We start from the raw sequence: 18,141 nt of genomic DNA on the forward strand, positions 1-18,141 counted from the left end.
GTTTACAGATATCATTCATCGACGGCCAGAGGAGCTCTAGTTTATAGTTGTGACATACTTGCATCTTCATTGTCACAAAAATATGATTGTTATAGTTTTGATAGAGCTGTTGCCCAAACATTTGGCATTGAGGAGCATTATATGAGCACAGGTTCAACGTGGTGCCCCAACGAGCAAATAGAACTCAAGAACTCATCCGGATCCATCGGACTAAAGGCCTCATCAGCTAGGGGTCTTAGGCGATGATGGTCTTGACGGAGGTAATGTAAGTCGAACTTTCCGAGGTCCAAAACGCCTCGCACACCCAAAGTTTGTCTTTTTTCGCAATGATCAAGCAGTTTCTTGGTAAACAGATGCTCTGGGAAGGAAGCTAACGTATAAATAGGAATTGATCAATACAAAGTTTTTATAGTCTTTCGAGGGTTTTTAAAACCTATTCATAAAAATGGTCCCAAAATGGGGACCCTGACACCATGACCTTATTTATATGGTGTGGGTTGGTTATAAGACCCTTTGTTGTTTGGGGAATTATGTCTCCTCTAGATGTTATGATTTTAAGTTTTTTTTTCAAACGCAAATCGATTAGTATTCCTGTCATTTTTCACTCCTTCTCTGAAAATGGTCTGGAGAAGTTGCAACTGGAGTAAAAGTGCACCCGGAATTATTGCAAATGCGTGCTATGATTCTTTTTTACTTGGTGGTAACAAAAAAGATTGCAGTTTGATTTGATTTCCAAGGAACCTTATCTAAGATTGCAATCATTTCTTCTTTCAAACAATAGAGGAAAAATATTTTATTTTGGAATCGTTTTGTTCAGGAACATGCTTTTTCTTTCGTCATCTCGAAACAGACATTTTCGGGGTCTTCATCATAAGTGAATAGAGATTAATCGGTTCCCTAAAACGCTCAATGAAGTGACAAGAAAAACAGTGTCCATGATTTATTTTTCACCATGTATGAAGCAGTTTCGTATTGTACGCATGAATAGGAATACAACAAATCTTCAAACGATGCGAACGATAGTTTGGTCGTTCTTCACTGGAAGATCTTACTTTATATTTAAAGACATTCAATAACATGGTACATGCATTGCTGTACTAAATAAGAAAAAATACAACTGATCAAGGGTAATTCTGATTCTTCAAATGTCCTGTTTTTCTTTTCTTTAAATCGGGAAAACTCGAAGTGTGAGTGCTCACAGCCGGATTTGAAAAGCAATGCGAAAGAAATTTGGGACAAAATGCAAGGCATTAATTATTACATGGAACTCAGCCAATTGGTGGTGGTTATCGGTTTAACATTGGTGAAATCGATTGTGGGGCCAATGGGGTCGAAACACTGCTTATCGGGAGAGGTAACCCTCAACATCAGTCTTAGTTTCACAAGTTGAGGCACTTGAACACTTCACTGAAACACTACTGTACTAATCTGAGGGGTCCTCGAACGATTCTTCCTTTATTCCTCGCGTTTTGTGCATTATGGGTTGTACATTATTCTTGTGCAGGGTGACCATGCGCAAGCGATTCATCGTCGGCCCGAAGCATCCAAGGCAGCCCGCTCGGCCTTCGAGAGGAAATGTCGTCGAATTTGCGCCTCTGACTTATTTTTCGTTTCGGGAACGAAGAACATAATGAAGAAAAACCCAATCAAACTGATCCCACCATATAACCAAAAAACGCCTTCCCCACCGATGGAGTTTTTCAGATCGTCGTAAGTATGGGAAGTAAAAAACGAACACAAGCAAGTGAAGCCCACTGATAAGCTATTCGTGACGGAACGGACATGTTGAGGTAGGATTTCAGCCACAGTGATCCAGATCATGGAACCGTAGCCCAGGTTAAAGAAGAAGATGTACAGCATAAGGATAACTAGAGGCAGCCATCCGAGATGAGCAGTGTAGATGGAAGGGCAATCTTTGTTACCCTTGATGACACTGGCTGGCAGGGACTCGTCCTCCGTTGAAGCGGGAGTGGACTCCGAGTTCAGGAACTTTTCTGGCACTGGAATCACATCGGTCAGAGTGTCGGCACTCATGTTCATAACACTATATTGACTCTTCAGATTGTCATAGCAAGAGGAATGCTCAAGGGTTTTTAGGTAGAAGAACACGCCCATAGAAATGAGCATCACCGAAATTCCCAGGGATGAAAACAAGAGCATGAGACGGCGCGGCATCTTTCCGGCTACCAATAGCGTGATAATATTCGAGATGAGCAAAGCAATCCCGACAAAGATGGTGGCCATGAACTCGTTGATCGAGCTTTCGGCGGATTGGAAGATGTCCACCGTGTACTGCAGAATGAGATTGATACCAGTGAACTGAAAGAAGAACATGAGTACCAGGGCCATGAGGAACGGCTTGAGAACCGACGGCGCGGAAAAGTCCCGAAGTCCAATGTGATCCTTCTTTTGATCATGGGCCTCGGAGGCAATTTTGATGTCGGTTAACTCTTTGGTGATGTCCCAACGGCGACCCCTCAACGTTCGAAGCACACTGTGAGCCCTCTCTATTTGCTCTGTGGCAATGAGATACACGGGGGTCTCGGGAAGGAACAAGAGCATCAACAGGAAGGGAATGTTGAGGCAAGTCAGGACCAAAGTGAGGAGTTGCCAATTGAGTACAGCGCCCAAGCATTGGCAGCTCAAAATTCCAAGGGTCCCAGCAATGGCTGGCACCACTGCCAGGCTGGAGCGAAGGTTGGGAGTGGCAATCTCCATGATGTAAAGAGTGGATATGGTGGTTGAAAACCCCAGAGCCGTTCCCATGATGAACCGGCCGAGTTGGACCATCCACAGATATTGGGCAAAGAGGACCATGGCGTAGCTCAAGGTCAAGGTTCCACACGTCCCAATAATACTGGTCCACTTCCGGCCGATAAAGTTGGCCATGGGACCTGCCACAAGGCTCCCGGCCAACATCCCGAAAGAAGCGATGCTCACTAAAAGACAATGTATATATTTATAAATGGGTTAAGGACTGAATTGGTTCAAAACTGTGACTGTTTTACTTACTGATGAGAGCTCTGTCTTCATTGTAGACATGAAATGGCAAGGAGTAGTTGAATAAAGAATGTGGTAGGGTGGCATTGGTAGAGTTGGCATGGACCATCAAAGGCCAAAACACAGCCGGAAACGTCACTGTTGTGCCATGAATGTAACAGCCAAAGCTCACTGCGAGCACAGCCAAAATCTGCGTGAAATTCCGAGCTTCTTGGGTGGCATCGCAAAAACTGGAAAATAAGGAATCTTCGTAATAACATATCTTCGACAAATTTTGCTGTCAAGACCAGGATGCTTTTTGTTATATTAATGCAGAACCAGAGCCTAATTCTTTAAACAAATGAATGAATCTTAGATTGAGAAACTATTACTATGCTACATAAATTGGACCATTTCTCGATCTACAATTCACTTCTGGGTTGTAAAAAACTGGGCTCAGGAACCATCTTTCTTTTTGGATTATATTTGTGTACCATTTTTTTACAGAACGCGTAAATAAGTAAGAGAGAGGAGAACGCCATATAGGGGCCCTTATTTCCAACGTGAGAGAGCCCAAACGAAATGGGAAAAAGGCGCAGTAGATTGCTAAATAAACTACGGTTATCATGCCATGAACGCAATTTCTTTACCGGTCATTGTGTGACCTTGGCCACTATTCATACATAAGAATTTGATAGTTAGCCAAAAACAACTCAAACGCATCATAGATCATTAAAGATGAATCAGCCCAATCAGCCTTAGTTTTGCCAGAGGCTGACTCACAAAACGGCCTCTGAAGTGCACAACGTATATCATATTTCGTGTAGCGTTGGACGCCTATCAAAAGAGAGAGATACTGTTTGGGGCTCGGCTTATGTGCCTGTTATTATTTCTGTAATAATCAGACAATGATCTGAAATAAATTTTAACATGCTTTGAACTTGAAATAAAAATGGACTTCATTCAAATATTTCATGAAACACTACTGAATTTGCCTACTGAACTACTAAAGATTAAATCATATTTTGGGTCTCATTTCAAGTCACATTAAAGAGTTTTTATTTCTTTCGAAAATGACATGTCTTGTTCGATTTTCGTATGTCAACAATGCTTTGTTAAATGCACCAATAATTTGGTAGACTTTGAGGCTTTCCCCAAATTGATATACAATCTGAAAAAGTGCAATGACATGAGAATTCCTGTTCCGTGATATAAGTTCTTCAGGAAAGGAAGTACTAACGAAAATTATTTTACTTGATAGCTTGGGCAAATTCGGCTATGTACCGGTGAAATTACGCGTGGCACGTTTGGGAGCTTAATGGCTGACCAAAGGTTTACTTATGGGTTTCTTTCAGTTTTTGACAGAAGCCACCTAATTCGTCGCACTGGCCTTTATTTTCAAAAATTGCTCCAAGGGCTGACAAGTCAATGTTACTGCAGAACTAAATTTTGAATTTGGCTTGAGACATTTTGGCGAAAAGCAAATTCATTCAATTGAAGAATCTAGTCACCTTTAGCTCCTAGACCTATTAAAATGTTCAGCATTAGGTATGGTATATCATGTTGCATTTTCATTATTTCAAGAGATGTGACAGGGTCAAATTTGTTTATTGCTTCAGAAAGGGTTATCAAATGCACGGAACGTAAATTTGGCAGTTTCATGAGATTTACACTAAGTATCAGAGTTGTAAGAAAGATAGCCATTGCCAGTTTATCCAGACCATGAGTGTCCACCGCCATAGCTTCCACCCTTGGAAGAGCCACCTCCATAGCTAGATCCACCACCAAATCCCTTGGATGAACCACCATAGCTGGATCCACCTCCCTTGCTAAATCCACCGGATGAGCTACCATAGCTAGAACCACCCCCATGACCAGATCCACCAGAGGAGTAACCAGAGCTACCTCCCTTGGAGGAACCACCGCCAAATCCACCGTAGGTGGAGCCACCTCCTTTGCTAAATCCACCGGATGAACCACCACCATAGCTGGAACTGCCTCCATGACCAGATCCACCGGATGAGTAGCCAGAGCTACCTCCCTTGGAGGAACCACCCCCAAACCCACCGGATGAGCCGCCGCCATAACTGGAACCACCCCCTTTGCTGAATCCACCGGATGAACCGCCGCCATAGCTGGAACTGCCTCCATGACCAGATCCACCGGATGAGTAGCCAGAGCTACCTCCCTTGGAGGAACCACCCCCAAACCCACCGGATGAACCGCCGCCATAACTGGAACCACCCCCTTTGCTAAATCCACCGGATGAACCGCCTCCATAGCTGGATCCACCTTTGGAATAACTGCTTGAAGGGTGGCTGTAGCTTGACGATTGGGCGACGTATCCTCCTCCTGAAGAACCTCCACCAAATCCACCGCCGCTGCTTGAGTAGCCTTTTGAGGATCCGCCTGAGTAACCACCTGATGATCCACGGCTGGAATACCCTCTGGAAGATCTTCCCTTGAAGGACCCGCCATTGCTGTATCGTCTTCCGCCGGGATCGGCCAAACCGTTCACGGCAAGAGTAGCCAAAGCTAAGACAAGGGCGATTTTGACGACCATCTTCTCAGCTCTTTCTGTTGCAAGTGCAATTTTCGACTGGTTGAATTACCAGAGGATGTGCCTTTTATAGTGCCTGTCGAACTATTCATGACCAATGTTCACACACTCGAGGTGGCTTCACTCACCAGCACTCAGAGCCCGGCTTTTGACGAAGAAACATATCAGAGTGTTCGGAAGATGCCGGATCCCAAAGCTTCACCAACCATGCACCACCATGATAGCCCTCAGCCATGAAGCTCCAAACGTCTGGTCGAGGACGGTAGCAACAATATCGAAGAGGATGTAAAGTACGTCAATTCGGGCACCGCGACGACGACAATACACTCATAATTTGATCAAAGCATCAACATCGGGGGGAATTCTTTCACAGCCAAGTACACCCCTTGTGGTTTTCCTCGTCACAGAATGCATCAAATTGTCGCCGCAAACCCAGCAAACCCAGCCCTGCAACCGACCGTTGGTGATCCATTAAAAACAAAGCTTTTCGGATCTCATAAATTTCCTAAAACGTCATGTTTCCAAGAAGCCTCAGCGACAAGGTTGAGATTTGTGAAGAAAATTCCCCGTCGCCATTGATAGTGTGCTGGATCTCGATCATTGTTACAATACATTCGATCAATCCGTAGTGGTGAGCGCTTTAAGTGATCTAATGCACATCCTTTCAGCAATTACTCATTATGTGCAACAGCATGGAACTTCAAAATCATCTTCACAAGAAATAAATCGTGAGATGACAATCAAAGTGCTAAATCAGAGACCAGCGTCTATGAAAGGTTCCTTCCACAGTCGTATTTTTGTCTCAAAGCGGTTCACACCTCTCATTTGAAGCTAATTTGACAACTCTTTTCTTCAAAGTCATTCTCGAGATCGAGCTGAGCAAAACATGAACTAGAAAATTAGTGGTCCATGTTTTGTCAAAGTAGTCGTGTTGCTTGTGAGAACAATGAAAACCAAGGGGATTTGAGCCAATGATGCCAAATTTAGCTGCACCAATTTTTGTTTAAGATGCAACAAATTCGAAGAAAAGATTGTACTTGGGATCTGAAGGGACAGGTTTGCCGGTTTATTGCATTAATTTTTGTTCACACTGAACTCAGTTAACTGAATGAGAGTACAAAGCTCTTGTCCAGCCATAAATACATACCAAGCACTACCAAAAAAATTAGTCTTAAGAGGGTACAAGCCAATTGACCACGGTGCAAGATCTGCACAATTTGAGCGATCAAAAGTCGGATAATTATTCTTATCACTCACACACACACACGCACGCAAAACCAGCGGCGGTATTGAATCACATCAATTCTCCAACTTCACAGTCATTTTGACCTTGAATACAAAATGCATTAATTCCACCGAGCATTACATAAACAAGGTTAATTTTTCCTTGTCAAGTAATCCATTACCTTGGCAACAACAAATCTGGCCAAAAGAATCCGCGCGAAACTTAAAAATGGCCATGCATACCTAGAATTGATCGATTGGAATGTGTCTGAGACTCCGCTACTTCCAATTGCTCCAGAAGCTGCGGCCGCTGTAATAGAAGGCGGAGGAGGCATGAGCTTTTCCATTTCGGCCACATGATCATCATCCGAATTGTTGATGATGGTCTCGTGGTCCATGTTGGTAGCCGCAGAAAAGGGCTCGTTGGAGTGATCTCTGGATCTGGTTGGACTATCGTCCATAGCCAAGCTCAATTTGGAGTGGGACATGCTCCGATGTTCTGAAGCAGCCTCGTGTCAACCTACTGGAACCCTCATTAGAAAATGGCACAAACACCTGGAACAAAGTGGACAATGAATGAAGATAAGCCGTGACAAACCATGGGACAAAGAGGTACCATAACAGAGAAATGTGGATTTTTATGTTCAAAATTCAGCATTAATCATCAGATGCATCCCTCGAGCTCTGAAATTCAGTTGTGCACATGAGTTTGGATGTTGAACAAAAGCTAAAGATATGAGCGGAAATTATGGTCTTGTGCCGGTAATTACCTTACAGTGACTATGCAGGATTAAAAAACTAGGTCCAACGTACGTGCAAGCAGAAAAATATCCTAAGCTTTTAAATCTCAGCACTGTCAGCATGTGTGCAATTAATTTACTTGTTTAGGCAGGTAGTGGTTGGTAAATATTTTGAACAGATATCCCCTTCATTTTTGCAGTCCATCGTTTACCAATCTATGACTATCACACCTGCTTTGTTGCAAATGATAGGGATTGATGTTAAATCAATCAATGTACGATTGAACGTGCAGCAATCATTTCTGCATTTTTACCATCTTTTTTCCCTTGTTTTTTTCTCGATTCTATTATACCAAATAGGATGTTGCCAAAGTAATGGACGACCCCAGATGTCATGTATCCTAGGCGCCATTGTTGGCAAACAAACTAGAGTTTTCATTAATTTTTCAACATTGGACACTTTTAATTTTTTTATAAGACTACCTTGTTTAAAAGGAGATTGGCCAAAAACTAGGTCTGAGAAAATTGCCCCGCAGGATAGAGGTTTTTGAGACATTGTTGTGGAGCTTGACCAAGCCACATAATGTTTCACTGGTTTTTAATTCACTTTTCATTCATAAATCAAAGGTTTCAAATGTATTCATTGGCTTCAAATTTCAAACCTCTGGAACTGAACCTTAAGTGATATGGTCTTAGATTTATTCATGCATCCTATGAAATCTGGTTTACTCAAGGTTTAGAAGGATTTCGAGCTGTTTGTGTCAGAAATGCGAGAAAATTAAATTTATCATTTGTCTGCTTGCAACTACAACTGATATCTACAAACTTTCTGTGGTCCAATTCCTTCGGAACAACCCATACATCAATAAATAATAGCTAATGATCTGGTGTTGTACATAAACTCCGACAAAAAGTGTTGTTCGTTTGTCGAGAAGATATTTGAGAGGGTTGCACTAACCTGTTTTCTTCTCAATGCCTTGGGGTTCAGCTCTTTCGCATATCTGAACCGTCAAACTTCTGCAATTTCTGCTCGACGTGAAAACATATTTTGTCGGAGTCTCAATTTACGGGTATTTCCCTTTCATTTCGTTCCTTTCCCTTTTTGTATTTTTAGGCTTTAGGCTTAGGATTTGCATTGATGCCATCATCTTTAATTCAACCTTCTAAACCATGCTAAATAAAACAATGAAAAAAGAAAAGTTAAATGAAGCAAGCTGTGAAATGAAATTCAAATCTACCTTGGTTCTCAAAGCCTTTTTGTTCAACCCTGTTCCAATTCAGAAACATTTTCCTCCTGAGTGACGACGATGAAAAGACATCCATGGCAAAAATCCCAGTTGTCATCTCAAATTGCCATTTGACACCTCTGAAGCCATGAACTAACCAAGGAAATAGCTTATAATTATGTTTAATGACCGCAAACGCATGAAAGAGTGGAATTGGCAGATAATTAGCGTCAAATAATATGTCCCTTTTGCCTTTCTCGTTTGGGATTAGCAATATGATAATATACAATGAGCGAAAAATGCATAGAGGGGGTCATCTCGGGACATCCTTTCTTACGCATAACTTTAACCCAAGTCAAAATAATTTGGCTTAAAATAATTGCACAACTGTAATGCTTTCTTTTGTTAAGAGTATGGGTCTTATCAAGGAATTTTTCTTGTACGTAAGAATCAGCCAATCTCTTAACATAGTTCCTGAGAATGGAAAAGGTAATCGAGAGCTTCAAGTACTTGTGTCAGAAAATATAGACTAAGATATATGATGATTATTGTGCTACGATATTGTCACTCTTACTGAAAGCAGACATCTTCCTCTGCAGGCTAAAAACAAATAACGAAGTGATGCATTGATTGCTTCGAAACTGTCTGGCACATTCAAGCCCTCGTGAGTTCAGGGTCGATTTTTAGAGCGAAAAAATAAATCTTATATCGAGAAAAAATCGAACGATGCGACATAAGTGGAATTTTTTTCTCAATCTAAGATTCACTCCTTGACTTTCTGAAAGTTGGTCTCATGTTAGTTAAGACTTGCAAGAACACCCCTCCCCCTCCTTTCTCGGGATTACTTAGGTGTTGATTTTAATCTTGACTTGGATACATTTCCTATTAATTCTAGATCAATACTATTTCCGTGGCTTACTTTCTTTGCTAGTTGTAATTCGCTTATAAATGATACATTATGTCAAAGTTAACATACTTGAGAATTGTCAAAAATAGCACACGGGATTACGGACAATAATCATTACTATAAGAACCTTTATTTGTAATGTCAGACCGCCCAAACAAAATGGGGAAGAAGCACGGTAGGCGTTTAAATAAACTACTGGTAACATAAACGCAATTTTCCGGGGCATTGTGTGACCTGAGTCATAAACTAAACATAAGATTTTGAAATTACTAACCAAAAACAACTTAAACGTACTATAATGGAATAAAGACGAATCAGCCCAATGTTTCGTGGAGCACGGTTCAGAGAGCGCCCTCTGAAGTGCAAAACGTAAACCATATTTCGTGAAGCGTAGGAAGCCAATGGATGGCTAGTCTTGTCAACCGCATTTCACATTTGAATATGGCACTGCAAGAAAAATGTGTCGTCATCCTCAATAATGTTATTCCGACTTTGCTGCGACTGTGGCGCAAGCGCTCTTAATTTCATTTCATAGTATATAAGGTGATGGTCAATTGCCCTTGAATTCAGTCGCTCGAGAGCATTCGATTCATACAGTCGGTGGATCCCAAGCCCGTCTTCATCGTCCACGGCAGCCCATAAGTAAGGGTTGGAAAAAAGTAAATGGTATTCGTAAAATGTTTTGGTTTTCAGGCTATGAATTTTAGTCAAAATAAGTTGCAAAACCATAGAAATAAGTCACAAAAAAAGAAAACAAAAGGTCGTGGTTTGATTGGTTATTCAAGTACCGTACTTTAGAGATTGTTTGTACAAGACAAATATTGGCTGAATATTATGCGTTTATTGCTCAATGGGTAATTACAAGAAATTACTTTTTTGCCGTTTGATCAATAAAATTTCGAAGTGAATTGTTCAAAAGTTCGGTATGGCACTTGGGAGAGACTTTTGCAGATAACTCGAAGCAACAATCAGAGAGAAGGGTAGTAGTTGCCTTCCATTGCCGTAATCTCTCTCGGGCCCTTCCTTGTTTTTTTGACTACCCACAAATATTCGTAGGGAGGTATGTGGGTGTTGATCCTGTAGAGGAATTTAACTCAGGCTTCAACAATATTTTGATCAAAATTTTCTGATCAACTCTCTGATCAAAGGCTGATCAGATCTGCCAACTCTAATTAGTTGGTGGATCATATATTGTGTAATGATGGCGCTAAGTTAAAAAAAATACATTTTTCGTCTTACCTTGTTTGGGCTCCCAGAAACGGTAAGGAAGTCCGCAAAAAATGCATAATAGAACTAGCTAAAACATGAACTTCCCCGAGTTCAAGGTCTAGGTAAACGATCTTACTGGGAAAAAGTGGCAAGATAATTAATTTCTGTTAAACTTTTGTTTTCTATTCATTAATCTTGCTCTTTTTATTCCATGAAAATATGTCAAAACGTTATTCAGAAACGATCAAATTTTCAGTTAAGCATCGATAGTCCTTTGATTTAAGATATTTTAAAGTTACCAACCGAGGAAAGCGTTTCTTTCTCCAAAAATGACCGATATACGTTGATACTTATAGCCTAATAAATAAAGTAGGAATAAACTACTAAGATATAATGAATAAATCAAACAGCTGATTCAAATAGATTAATAAACTTAAATAAGATCTTTCAAGTCAGACTTGGACAAATTTTTAGATTGCATTCCAGATCAACCCTCATTCAAGGACTAGTTCGGTCTGCCAACTCAAATTCGTTGGTAGACCAAATATCATACAAGGATTAAAAGGTAATAAATAGACGAGTTAAATTCTTTCAATCTAATAGTAATTCTATTACCAGTAGTTGTTTTAGACACAAGCTCGTGAAAACAACACCCCCCCCCCAAAAAAAACAAAATAATAATACTAGATTCCTACCCCAATTCTGAAAGCACGGAGCACAGACAATACCCATGTAATCCGCCCTCCGGGTTTTGTCACAAAATTATTTGTTTGACTAGTGCACGCAAAACGCTTTTTAGTTATCAGTGGAAACTCCCAAAAACAAGGTTTGGAGGTAAATATTTAAACAATATTGAATAAATAAATGGCAAAGTATTTCATGAAACTTCTGAAAAGTGAGTAACTATTTAGGAAACATGTAAGAAATAATAATTTAAGCGGTCAAATTTTTGATTTTTTTCTTCAAAAAACCCATGCAATGATGAAGGTAAAGATATTGAACAGGTCTCATCCATGAAAGATTTAGAAAGATCTAGGTGTAGCCCTCCAAGGAAATGGAAAGTTCAATTAGCATACCCAGTTGAAGGTGGGTATGGTTTTTCAAATGTGTGGTTGGATCTATCGCACGTTTAAGTCCAGAGATAGCATCACGATGCCAAGTCTGTACAAATCGATTGTCCAGCCACATCTTGAATATGCCTCACCCATTTGGGCTCCAATTAGTTCAGCAGGTTTGCAAAAGCTTGAGCAGGTCCAAAGATGTTTTACTAGGAACATCACAGGAATGAGAGAGCTCTCATATTGGAAGAGGTTAGAAAGGTTGGGACTCTACATTATTCAGAGAAGGTACGAAATGTATCTGATACTGTACGTTTTCAAAAGCATCCCATGAGCTTTGTCCCAACCCAGGATTTAGGGTCAATTGTAGTGACCGTAGGGGCTTAACGTGCGTTTTGAGAATGCCTTCAAGTCCTCGAGAATCCAGGCTAGTTCGAACAATGAAGTCCACTACTCTTCTTTCTTGGGCTCATTCATTGTTTAATTGCTTCCCTCTAATATTCGTAGGGAATACATAGGCCTTGCTGATTCGGTTGCATCTTTCAAGTCCTACTCGGACAAATTTTTATATAGCATTCCAGATATACCCTACATTCAAGGACTAGCTCTGTCTGCCAATTCAAATTCATTGGTAGACCAAATATCATATAAAGATTGAAAGGTATAAATAGACAAATTATAACCTTTCCTTTTAAAAGTACTGGGGATTACCTTTCCTGTGGCGGTTAGAAAAGCCAGTGAAAAACCAAACCAAACCAAAATAAATGTGAGTAACTATTTCGACATCGTCCGAAGAGTGAAGATAAGGATACCAACAAATACAGACATTTAGAGATATTGACCTACATCACATTTGGACCCAAAATCCACCTTAGATTGGATGAAAGGTAACGAATGTTAACCGCTCATTGTCAATTACCAAAAATATTCCTTTCTAAATTAGTCCATTGATCAGAGTCAAGGTTTGAAGTCCTTTAGTCGTTAAGGAAACAGTTGACGTTCTTAACTAACATTCGACGATTTAACACCCACCTTGTTGAGGCGCCTATTAACTTTCAAGAAGTACCAACACTGTTTATAGACACTTGATGTAAGAGACCCCAGGTAAGGGAATAAATTTGGTCCATCGGATTGCCTGCTGGTTACGAAAGACAACAAATAAGCCCCAACCAGGAACTGAGTTGCTTTTCAGGAGCGTTTTAAGCCGTATTAATCAAAAACACAGTCCTTCTTAAACTTAGGGCACTGCAATTTGTTTTGACGTCGCTTAACAATTAAGGCCTCAAGATTTATTGCGCTGTAACGGCGAGTCTTGTTATGATTTGATCATGTAAGATGCAAGCCCTTGAAAGGGGATTGAATAAGCCAAATCTATATGTGCAAAATAAAAAAAGTGAAGTTTTCGGCAAACAAGCAGAAGATTAAAAGACTCGTGCGAGTCCGAGTTGTACCAGTATCGCCTTAGCACTAAGAAGATGTATTAATCTTAGGCCAAGATTTTGAAAATTGGCCACACGTTCTGACTTGTTTCGAGGTGAAAGGGCAGTTTTTGATTTACAGGACTTTTTCCAACCACGAGGTAAAGAGGGTGCATCAAGAAGAAAAAAAACTTGCCCTTGCCCTTCCAGGAGGGGGCTCTGACCTAGGATTGCCTTAAGACTCCCCAGATTGGGTTTCGTTCGTACACCGTATTTTTCCTTTTTTTCTCTAGAGTGCAAACTGGGGTCCTTTGATCTAAAAAAAAAACCAAAACGCATCTCTCCTCGGATCCTTTTCAGTTAATCTCCGATAAGTTTAGTTTTTTACAATGAGCGCTAACGCTCATTGATGTCATATGTCATATTTTAAGACTTCCATAGTGAATATAATGATATTGCACACGTTACAATTGTTTGCTGCTTTTTAAAAATTAGGCATGACCAAAATTTTTCAAGGCATAGCCTGAAGTAAATTGCATGAAAGCGAAAAGAGTTATCAATTCAAAAGAATGCAAATGATGGCAAACGGAACTCCAAGTGCAACAATGATAAGAAAGCAGTTCTGCTGTACCGTACATCCGATGATGGCAAACGGAACTCCAAGTGCAACAATGATAAGAAAGCAGTTGTGGATGTTGACGTCAAACAATTCCGTTAACAACGCTCACAAAGAAACGAGGCGATGCTTTGAACAAACGTACCATTAAGAAAACATACTTGACGAAGTTAATTGGTTAAAAAAGAACCATCTCAAAGTCATCCGTGGAACAAATCCCATGACAGAGCGATGTGTGACAAACATTATTTGATATTGCTTCGCGTCGTTGCAGACGATTGAATCATTTCCATTTGTAACACCCCAGGTTTAAAAAAACACGTTCTAAGTTGTAGGAGGAGTCGTGGTTTCCTGATCCGGGAGAAACTTCACTTTTATGCAAGAGCAAACAAGTCATCAAGGACTCCTCGAACAGGATGGGGCCTTCAGCGTCTGCTAAAGAAACATTGCGGGGCACTCTGTGCTCTGGTACAGGACCGAATAAAGAATCTATTCATCTGACTATTGATTGAAATACCAATTCATAGACTCTGTAGAACACCACGACGTACGCATACATTGAGCATGTTTCATAGCAAGTCCTATCTATCCAAAAGAGCCGACGAAGAGCTTGAGTACTAGAGTAAACATGGCCAAACAATGCAGGAAGGGTCAATGGCATCAACCAAAGAAATCTACAACTTCGTCAGTTATGAACATGGCACGTAATTTTTGCTGGGTTCTGTACACAATGCGATTCGCATCCGACTAACTTTTCATCGTCCATGAAACTCAATTGGACCATTTGCAAGTACAAAGTGCTTTTACTCAGCTGCTGATTTCAAATGGTGGCAGGGACCGTCAGCCCTGAAGTGAGTGGCACAGGTATTCACAACACTCCATCCAGCTGTGGATGGATGGACTGCTTGTCTTTTGGTGAGGAAGAGACGTGCAGCAGCTATAGGTTCGATTAGTCTTACCTTGTAAAGAATGTTTCACATCAATCTCATGGTTCACGGGTATCAATCTCGGAAATGACATCAACACAATTGCTTAAAACAGACGCGGGTGCTCATCTTTTGAGTACCAGATGATGTTGGTAACGACACCTCAACAGGAGATATTGAACAACTTGTTGCTCTACCACTGAGTCTTCTTTCTACCTTGTTCCTCCTGAGTCACTTGAACAAAATCTAGGGACTGACTCGATCGGGGTCTCCGTTGAAAACCCGCGAGAATCGCCAGGGGGCGCATCGTCGTTGTTGAGGAGGCCGAAGCCGTTTCAATGGCGGACTGGGTTTCTTTTTTCAAGTTATCGCTTCACTCCTTGCTCTGGATGGACGTTATGTGTATGCAGAAGAGTGGTTTGGTGGGGGTTACAAACTGTGGCACATTCACCGAACATACAGTAGTGTACATGTATACTAGTACATACACATTTGAGAGTAGTCACTACTGTACTTCATGTGTTCGAGATTGTCTTGAATGGCAAAGAGAATGAGATAGAAGGGAGGGTCGAGAGGGAGAGAGAGAATGGGAAACTCTCTTGACTACCCTCGAACTGGCATTTGCAGTGGAGAGTGAATACAATCATTGGGAGCACCCTCGTCATCGTGATCGCCATGGCCAACGTCGTCGTGAGAAATTCTCCAGGCACCTGGTCATTTCATATTGAGCTCAGTCGACTAGAGGACCTCCTCCTTCACCACCACCAAATACTACCACCCAACAGGGGAATCAGTGCCAAAGCATGAGCAATGAGTCGGGGTCCAATTTCAAGCCCTGAAATACTTTAGGTTCGAGGGCGAGGGCACAAAAAGTGAATTCCCCTTTAATCAGATTATGTCCGATGAAATCAGCTATAACCATAGAACACGATTGCTTGGAACTGAGCGTTATCACCGTTCAAGAGGTGCCTTACTGCATATCAAATGGCTCCTAACATTTGTTCTTTCGACGAGTTTTGTCACTGGAATTGCATTGGTCTTGATTATGCTTGATATATTGAAAACAATCTACCTAAGCAAACCGGAATTTGAACTTGCCTTGTTAAGCCTGGACCGCTCTAAGGAAACAAGAAGTGTACAAATTATTCATGAAGAATTCGGAATTTTCAGGAATGATTTAGATAAAACAGTTAGGATTCTGATGAAACCTCAGTCATGAGATTAAAGAGTAAATTCAAGTGAAGCAAAACTCACTCTTGGGAAAAAATCAATTACTAAAAACTGAATATTCTGGTGATTATGTTCATTTGCAAACTGAGCCGAGCCAACAACGTGAGTTTTTTCCCATTGTACTTGGCATCACTCTCGCAGACCAGAATCTTGAGTGCAAGTGGGCGTTGAATAAAGAACAAGAACGTGAAGAATCTTGTCGTTGTTCCTGAGATAAGATCACTCAATCCCTCTCCCGTATTTACTCAACACAAAAAATCACTATCCATATCGGGCCGACCAAAATGAAGTGCAAATGAAACTTTTTACTCTTGCCTCCTAGCGAGAGTCATAGTTCCAATCCTAGTGGTTTCATGTCTATGCATTGCGAACAATGAAGGGGTAATCCAACTTTCGTTCAGGCTTTATTCCACACAAGATGTACTGTACACATGTTGGAGTAATCTATACTTGAGAGTGGTCTGCACCAAAAAGCATAGCGTGCTTTACTCACGTTAGGATGAACAGCCCACAAATCCAGTGTCGAATGCGAGCCCAAGCCTCTCATAAATTGTTTGAAAAGTCACGTTGATGAATCTTTGTGCCTCGATTTCTCTTCAAAGGTTTTGGCAAATCGCCATGACGTCACAGCATGGACGTGACTGTCGACAAGTCCCAACTAATGGATTCGCGCGTACTTCTTGTCGTTCAAGTCTGTTTCCGAAAACAGGAGTCATATTTGATATGACATTCCTGCATGGACAGAACTGCGATCTGGATCAAAGTTGTATGGTCAAGTGTTTGGCAATTCTCAAAGTGGACAAACAAGTTCGCTGCAACGGAACTGACTGACCACTTTGCGAAAAAACCCAAGCTATAGGACCAGATTTGGCCAAACTAACAAAGCCAAGAACTTTTGACTTCGTGGTCATGTTTGTCATTGACCCTTGATGTCCTTGAGATCTAGACTGGATCTCTCAAAAAAGGGTTATTCAACTCCCTCCAAGTTGCAGATATGCCAGAGCTTAATTGTCGCTCACTCACAACATAACTTCTATTCTAAATGGACCGACCCACATTGTCACATGTAAAACTCTTGAATGGATTCAAAGTTGGTGAAATTAAAAGAAATGGCCAAAAGACGCCAACTCACGGAACGGAATTGGCTTCAATGTCGAGAGATTTGACTGAGAGATAGTCAGGCTAACATTCAAGCTCAGCTGATCACAAAAGACCTTTTCCCCTCCAGTCACAAGGCACAATTTAAAATGCATTCCAAACAGATAACAAGTCTTATAGCCAAGAGTGATTCATAGGATGATAGAAAAATTGAACCCTAGTGGCGCTTTCCAAATTTAAATTTACACGCTTGTTTTCTCAAAAAAAATGGTAGGGCGTAAAAGACGAATGAAATTCAATCCTCTTTCATTATAATCGATCAGGAGGGGAACATAGAGGGTTAAACTCAGGTCACTATTGGAACTGGCTGATCAAGCCAGTCTCTCCAATCTATAATATTTCCCGGTTGAACCGACACATATGCTTGAAGAGAAGATCCTCTTTGAAGAAGCAAAGTTACACTTCAATCCGTTCCTCTTTTGACAAAAGATGTGACCTAAGATGAGCAGGTTGATAATCAGCTCTTACCTCGAACTGGTGATGGTGATGGTATTAAGGAAAAAAATTGAGGTCAGACCGACATCTTGGGCACAAAAATCTCCGCATTCTACGCACAAGATCAACAAGGGAGCTTTCTATTCTCTGTCTGTGTCTCCCAGTGGCGGTCGGCATACCTCTTACAAAATTACCAATCACCATCAGCCCGGCTTCGTTCTAGCTTCGGCCTTCTCCTCGGCTTGTGTCCCTATTCCTTCAGCCTTGGATAGTAAAGCCCGCATGGCCTTTCCCTCAAGTCTCTCTTAGAGGGCCTATCGCTCCTTATCAAGGTTGCGTGAAGACCACTTTATCAAGTTCTCGACCGCCAAAAGCCGATTTGTTTACTTTCCTCCAGGTCTGCCAAAATAGACCATTTCCAAGAGTCAAGGAGCCAACTTCAGGGCACGATCTAG

The 18,141-nt window shown here is 41.2% G+C and overlaps 2 protein-coding genes across 5 annotated transcripts; both read right to left on the reverse strand.

The window, feature by feature from the left end:
- Positions 1-925: 925 nt before the first annotated feature.
- Positions 926-18,033, reverse strand: LOC131891115 (facilitated trehalose transporter Tret1-2 homolog). Of its 3 annotated transcripts, none has more exons than XM_059240624.1 (4): positions 17,720-18,033; positions 7,007-7,318; positions 3,013-3,230; positions 926-2,939 (listed from the first exon to the last, which is right to left on the reverse strand). In XM_059240624.1, the coding sequence occupies exons 2-4, from the start codon at positions 7,249-7,251 to the stop codon at positions 1,525-1,527; spliced, it is 1,878 nt and encodes a 625-aa protein (XP_059096607.1). In that variant the 5' UTR covers positions 7,252-7,318; positions 17,720-18,033; the 3' UTR covers positions 926-1,524. The 3 variants fall into 3 exon arrangements, with proteins under 3 accessions (XP_059096607.1, XP_059096608.1, XP_059096606.1); XM_059240625.1 differs by lacking the exon at positions 17,720-18,033 and adding an exon at positions 16,587-16,935; XM_059240623.1 differs by lacking the exon at positions 17,720-18,033 and adding an exon at positions 14,897-15,280.
- Positions 4,569-5,599, reverse strand: LOC131891116 (loricrin-like). Of its 2 annotated transcripts, XM_059240628.1 has the most exons (2): positions 4,930-5,599; positions 4,569-4,800 (listed from the first exon to the last, which is right to left on the reverse strand). In XM_059240628.1, the coding sequence occupies exons 1-2, from the start codon at positions 5,540-5,542 to the stop codon at positions 4,691-4,693; spliced, it is 723 nt and encodes a 240-aa protein (XP_059096611.1). In that variant the 5' UTR covers positions 5,543-5,599; the 3' UTR covers positions 4,569-4,690. The 2 variants fall into 2 exon arrangements, with proteins under 2 accessions (XP_059096611.1, XP_059096610.1); XM_059240627.1 differs by having other exon boundaries at positions 4,569-5,599.
- Positions 18,034-18,141: the final 108 nt, after the last annotated feature.

The sequence above is a fragment of the Tigriopus californicus genome, chromosome 11 (genome assembly GCF_007210705.1).
Source record: "Tigriopus californicus strain San Diego chromosome 11, Tcal_SD_v2.1, whole genome shotgun sequence".
Lineage (NCBI taxonomy): Eukaryota > Metazoa > Arthropoda > Copepoda > Harpacticoida > Harpacticidae > Tigriopus > Tigriopus californicus.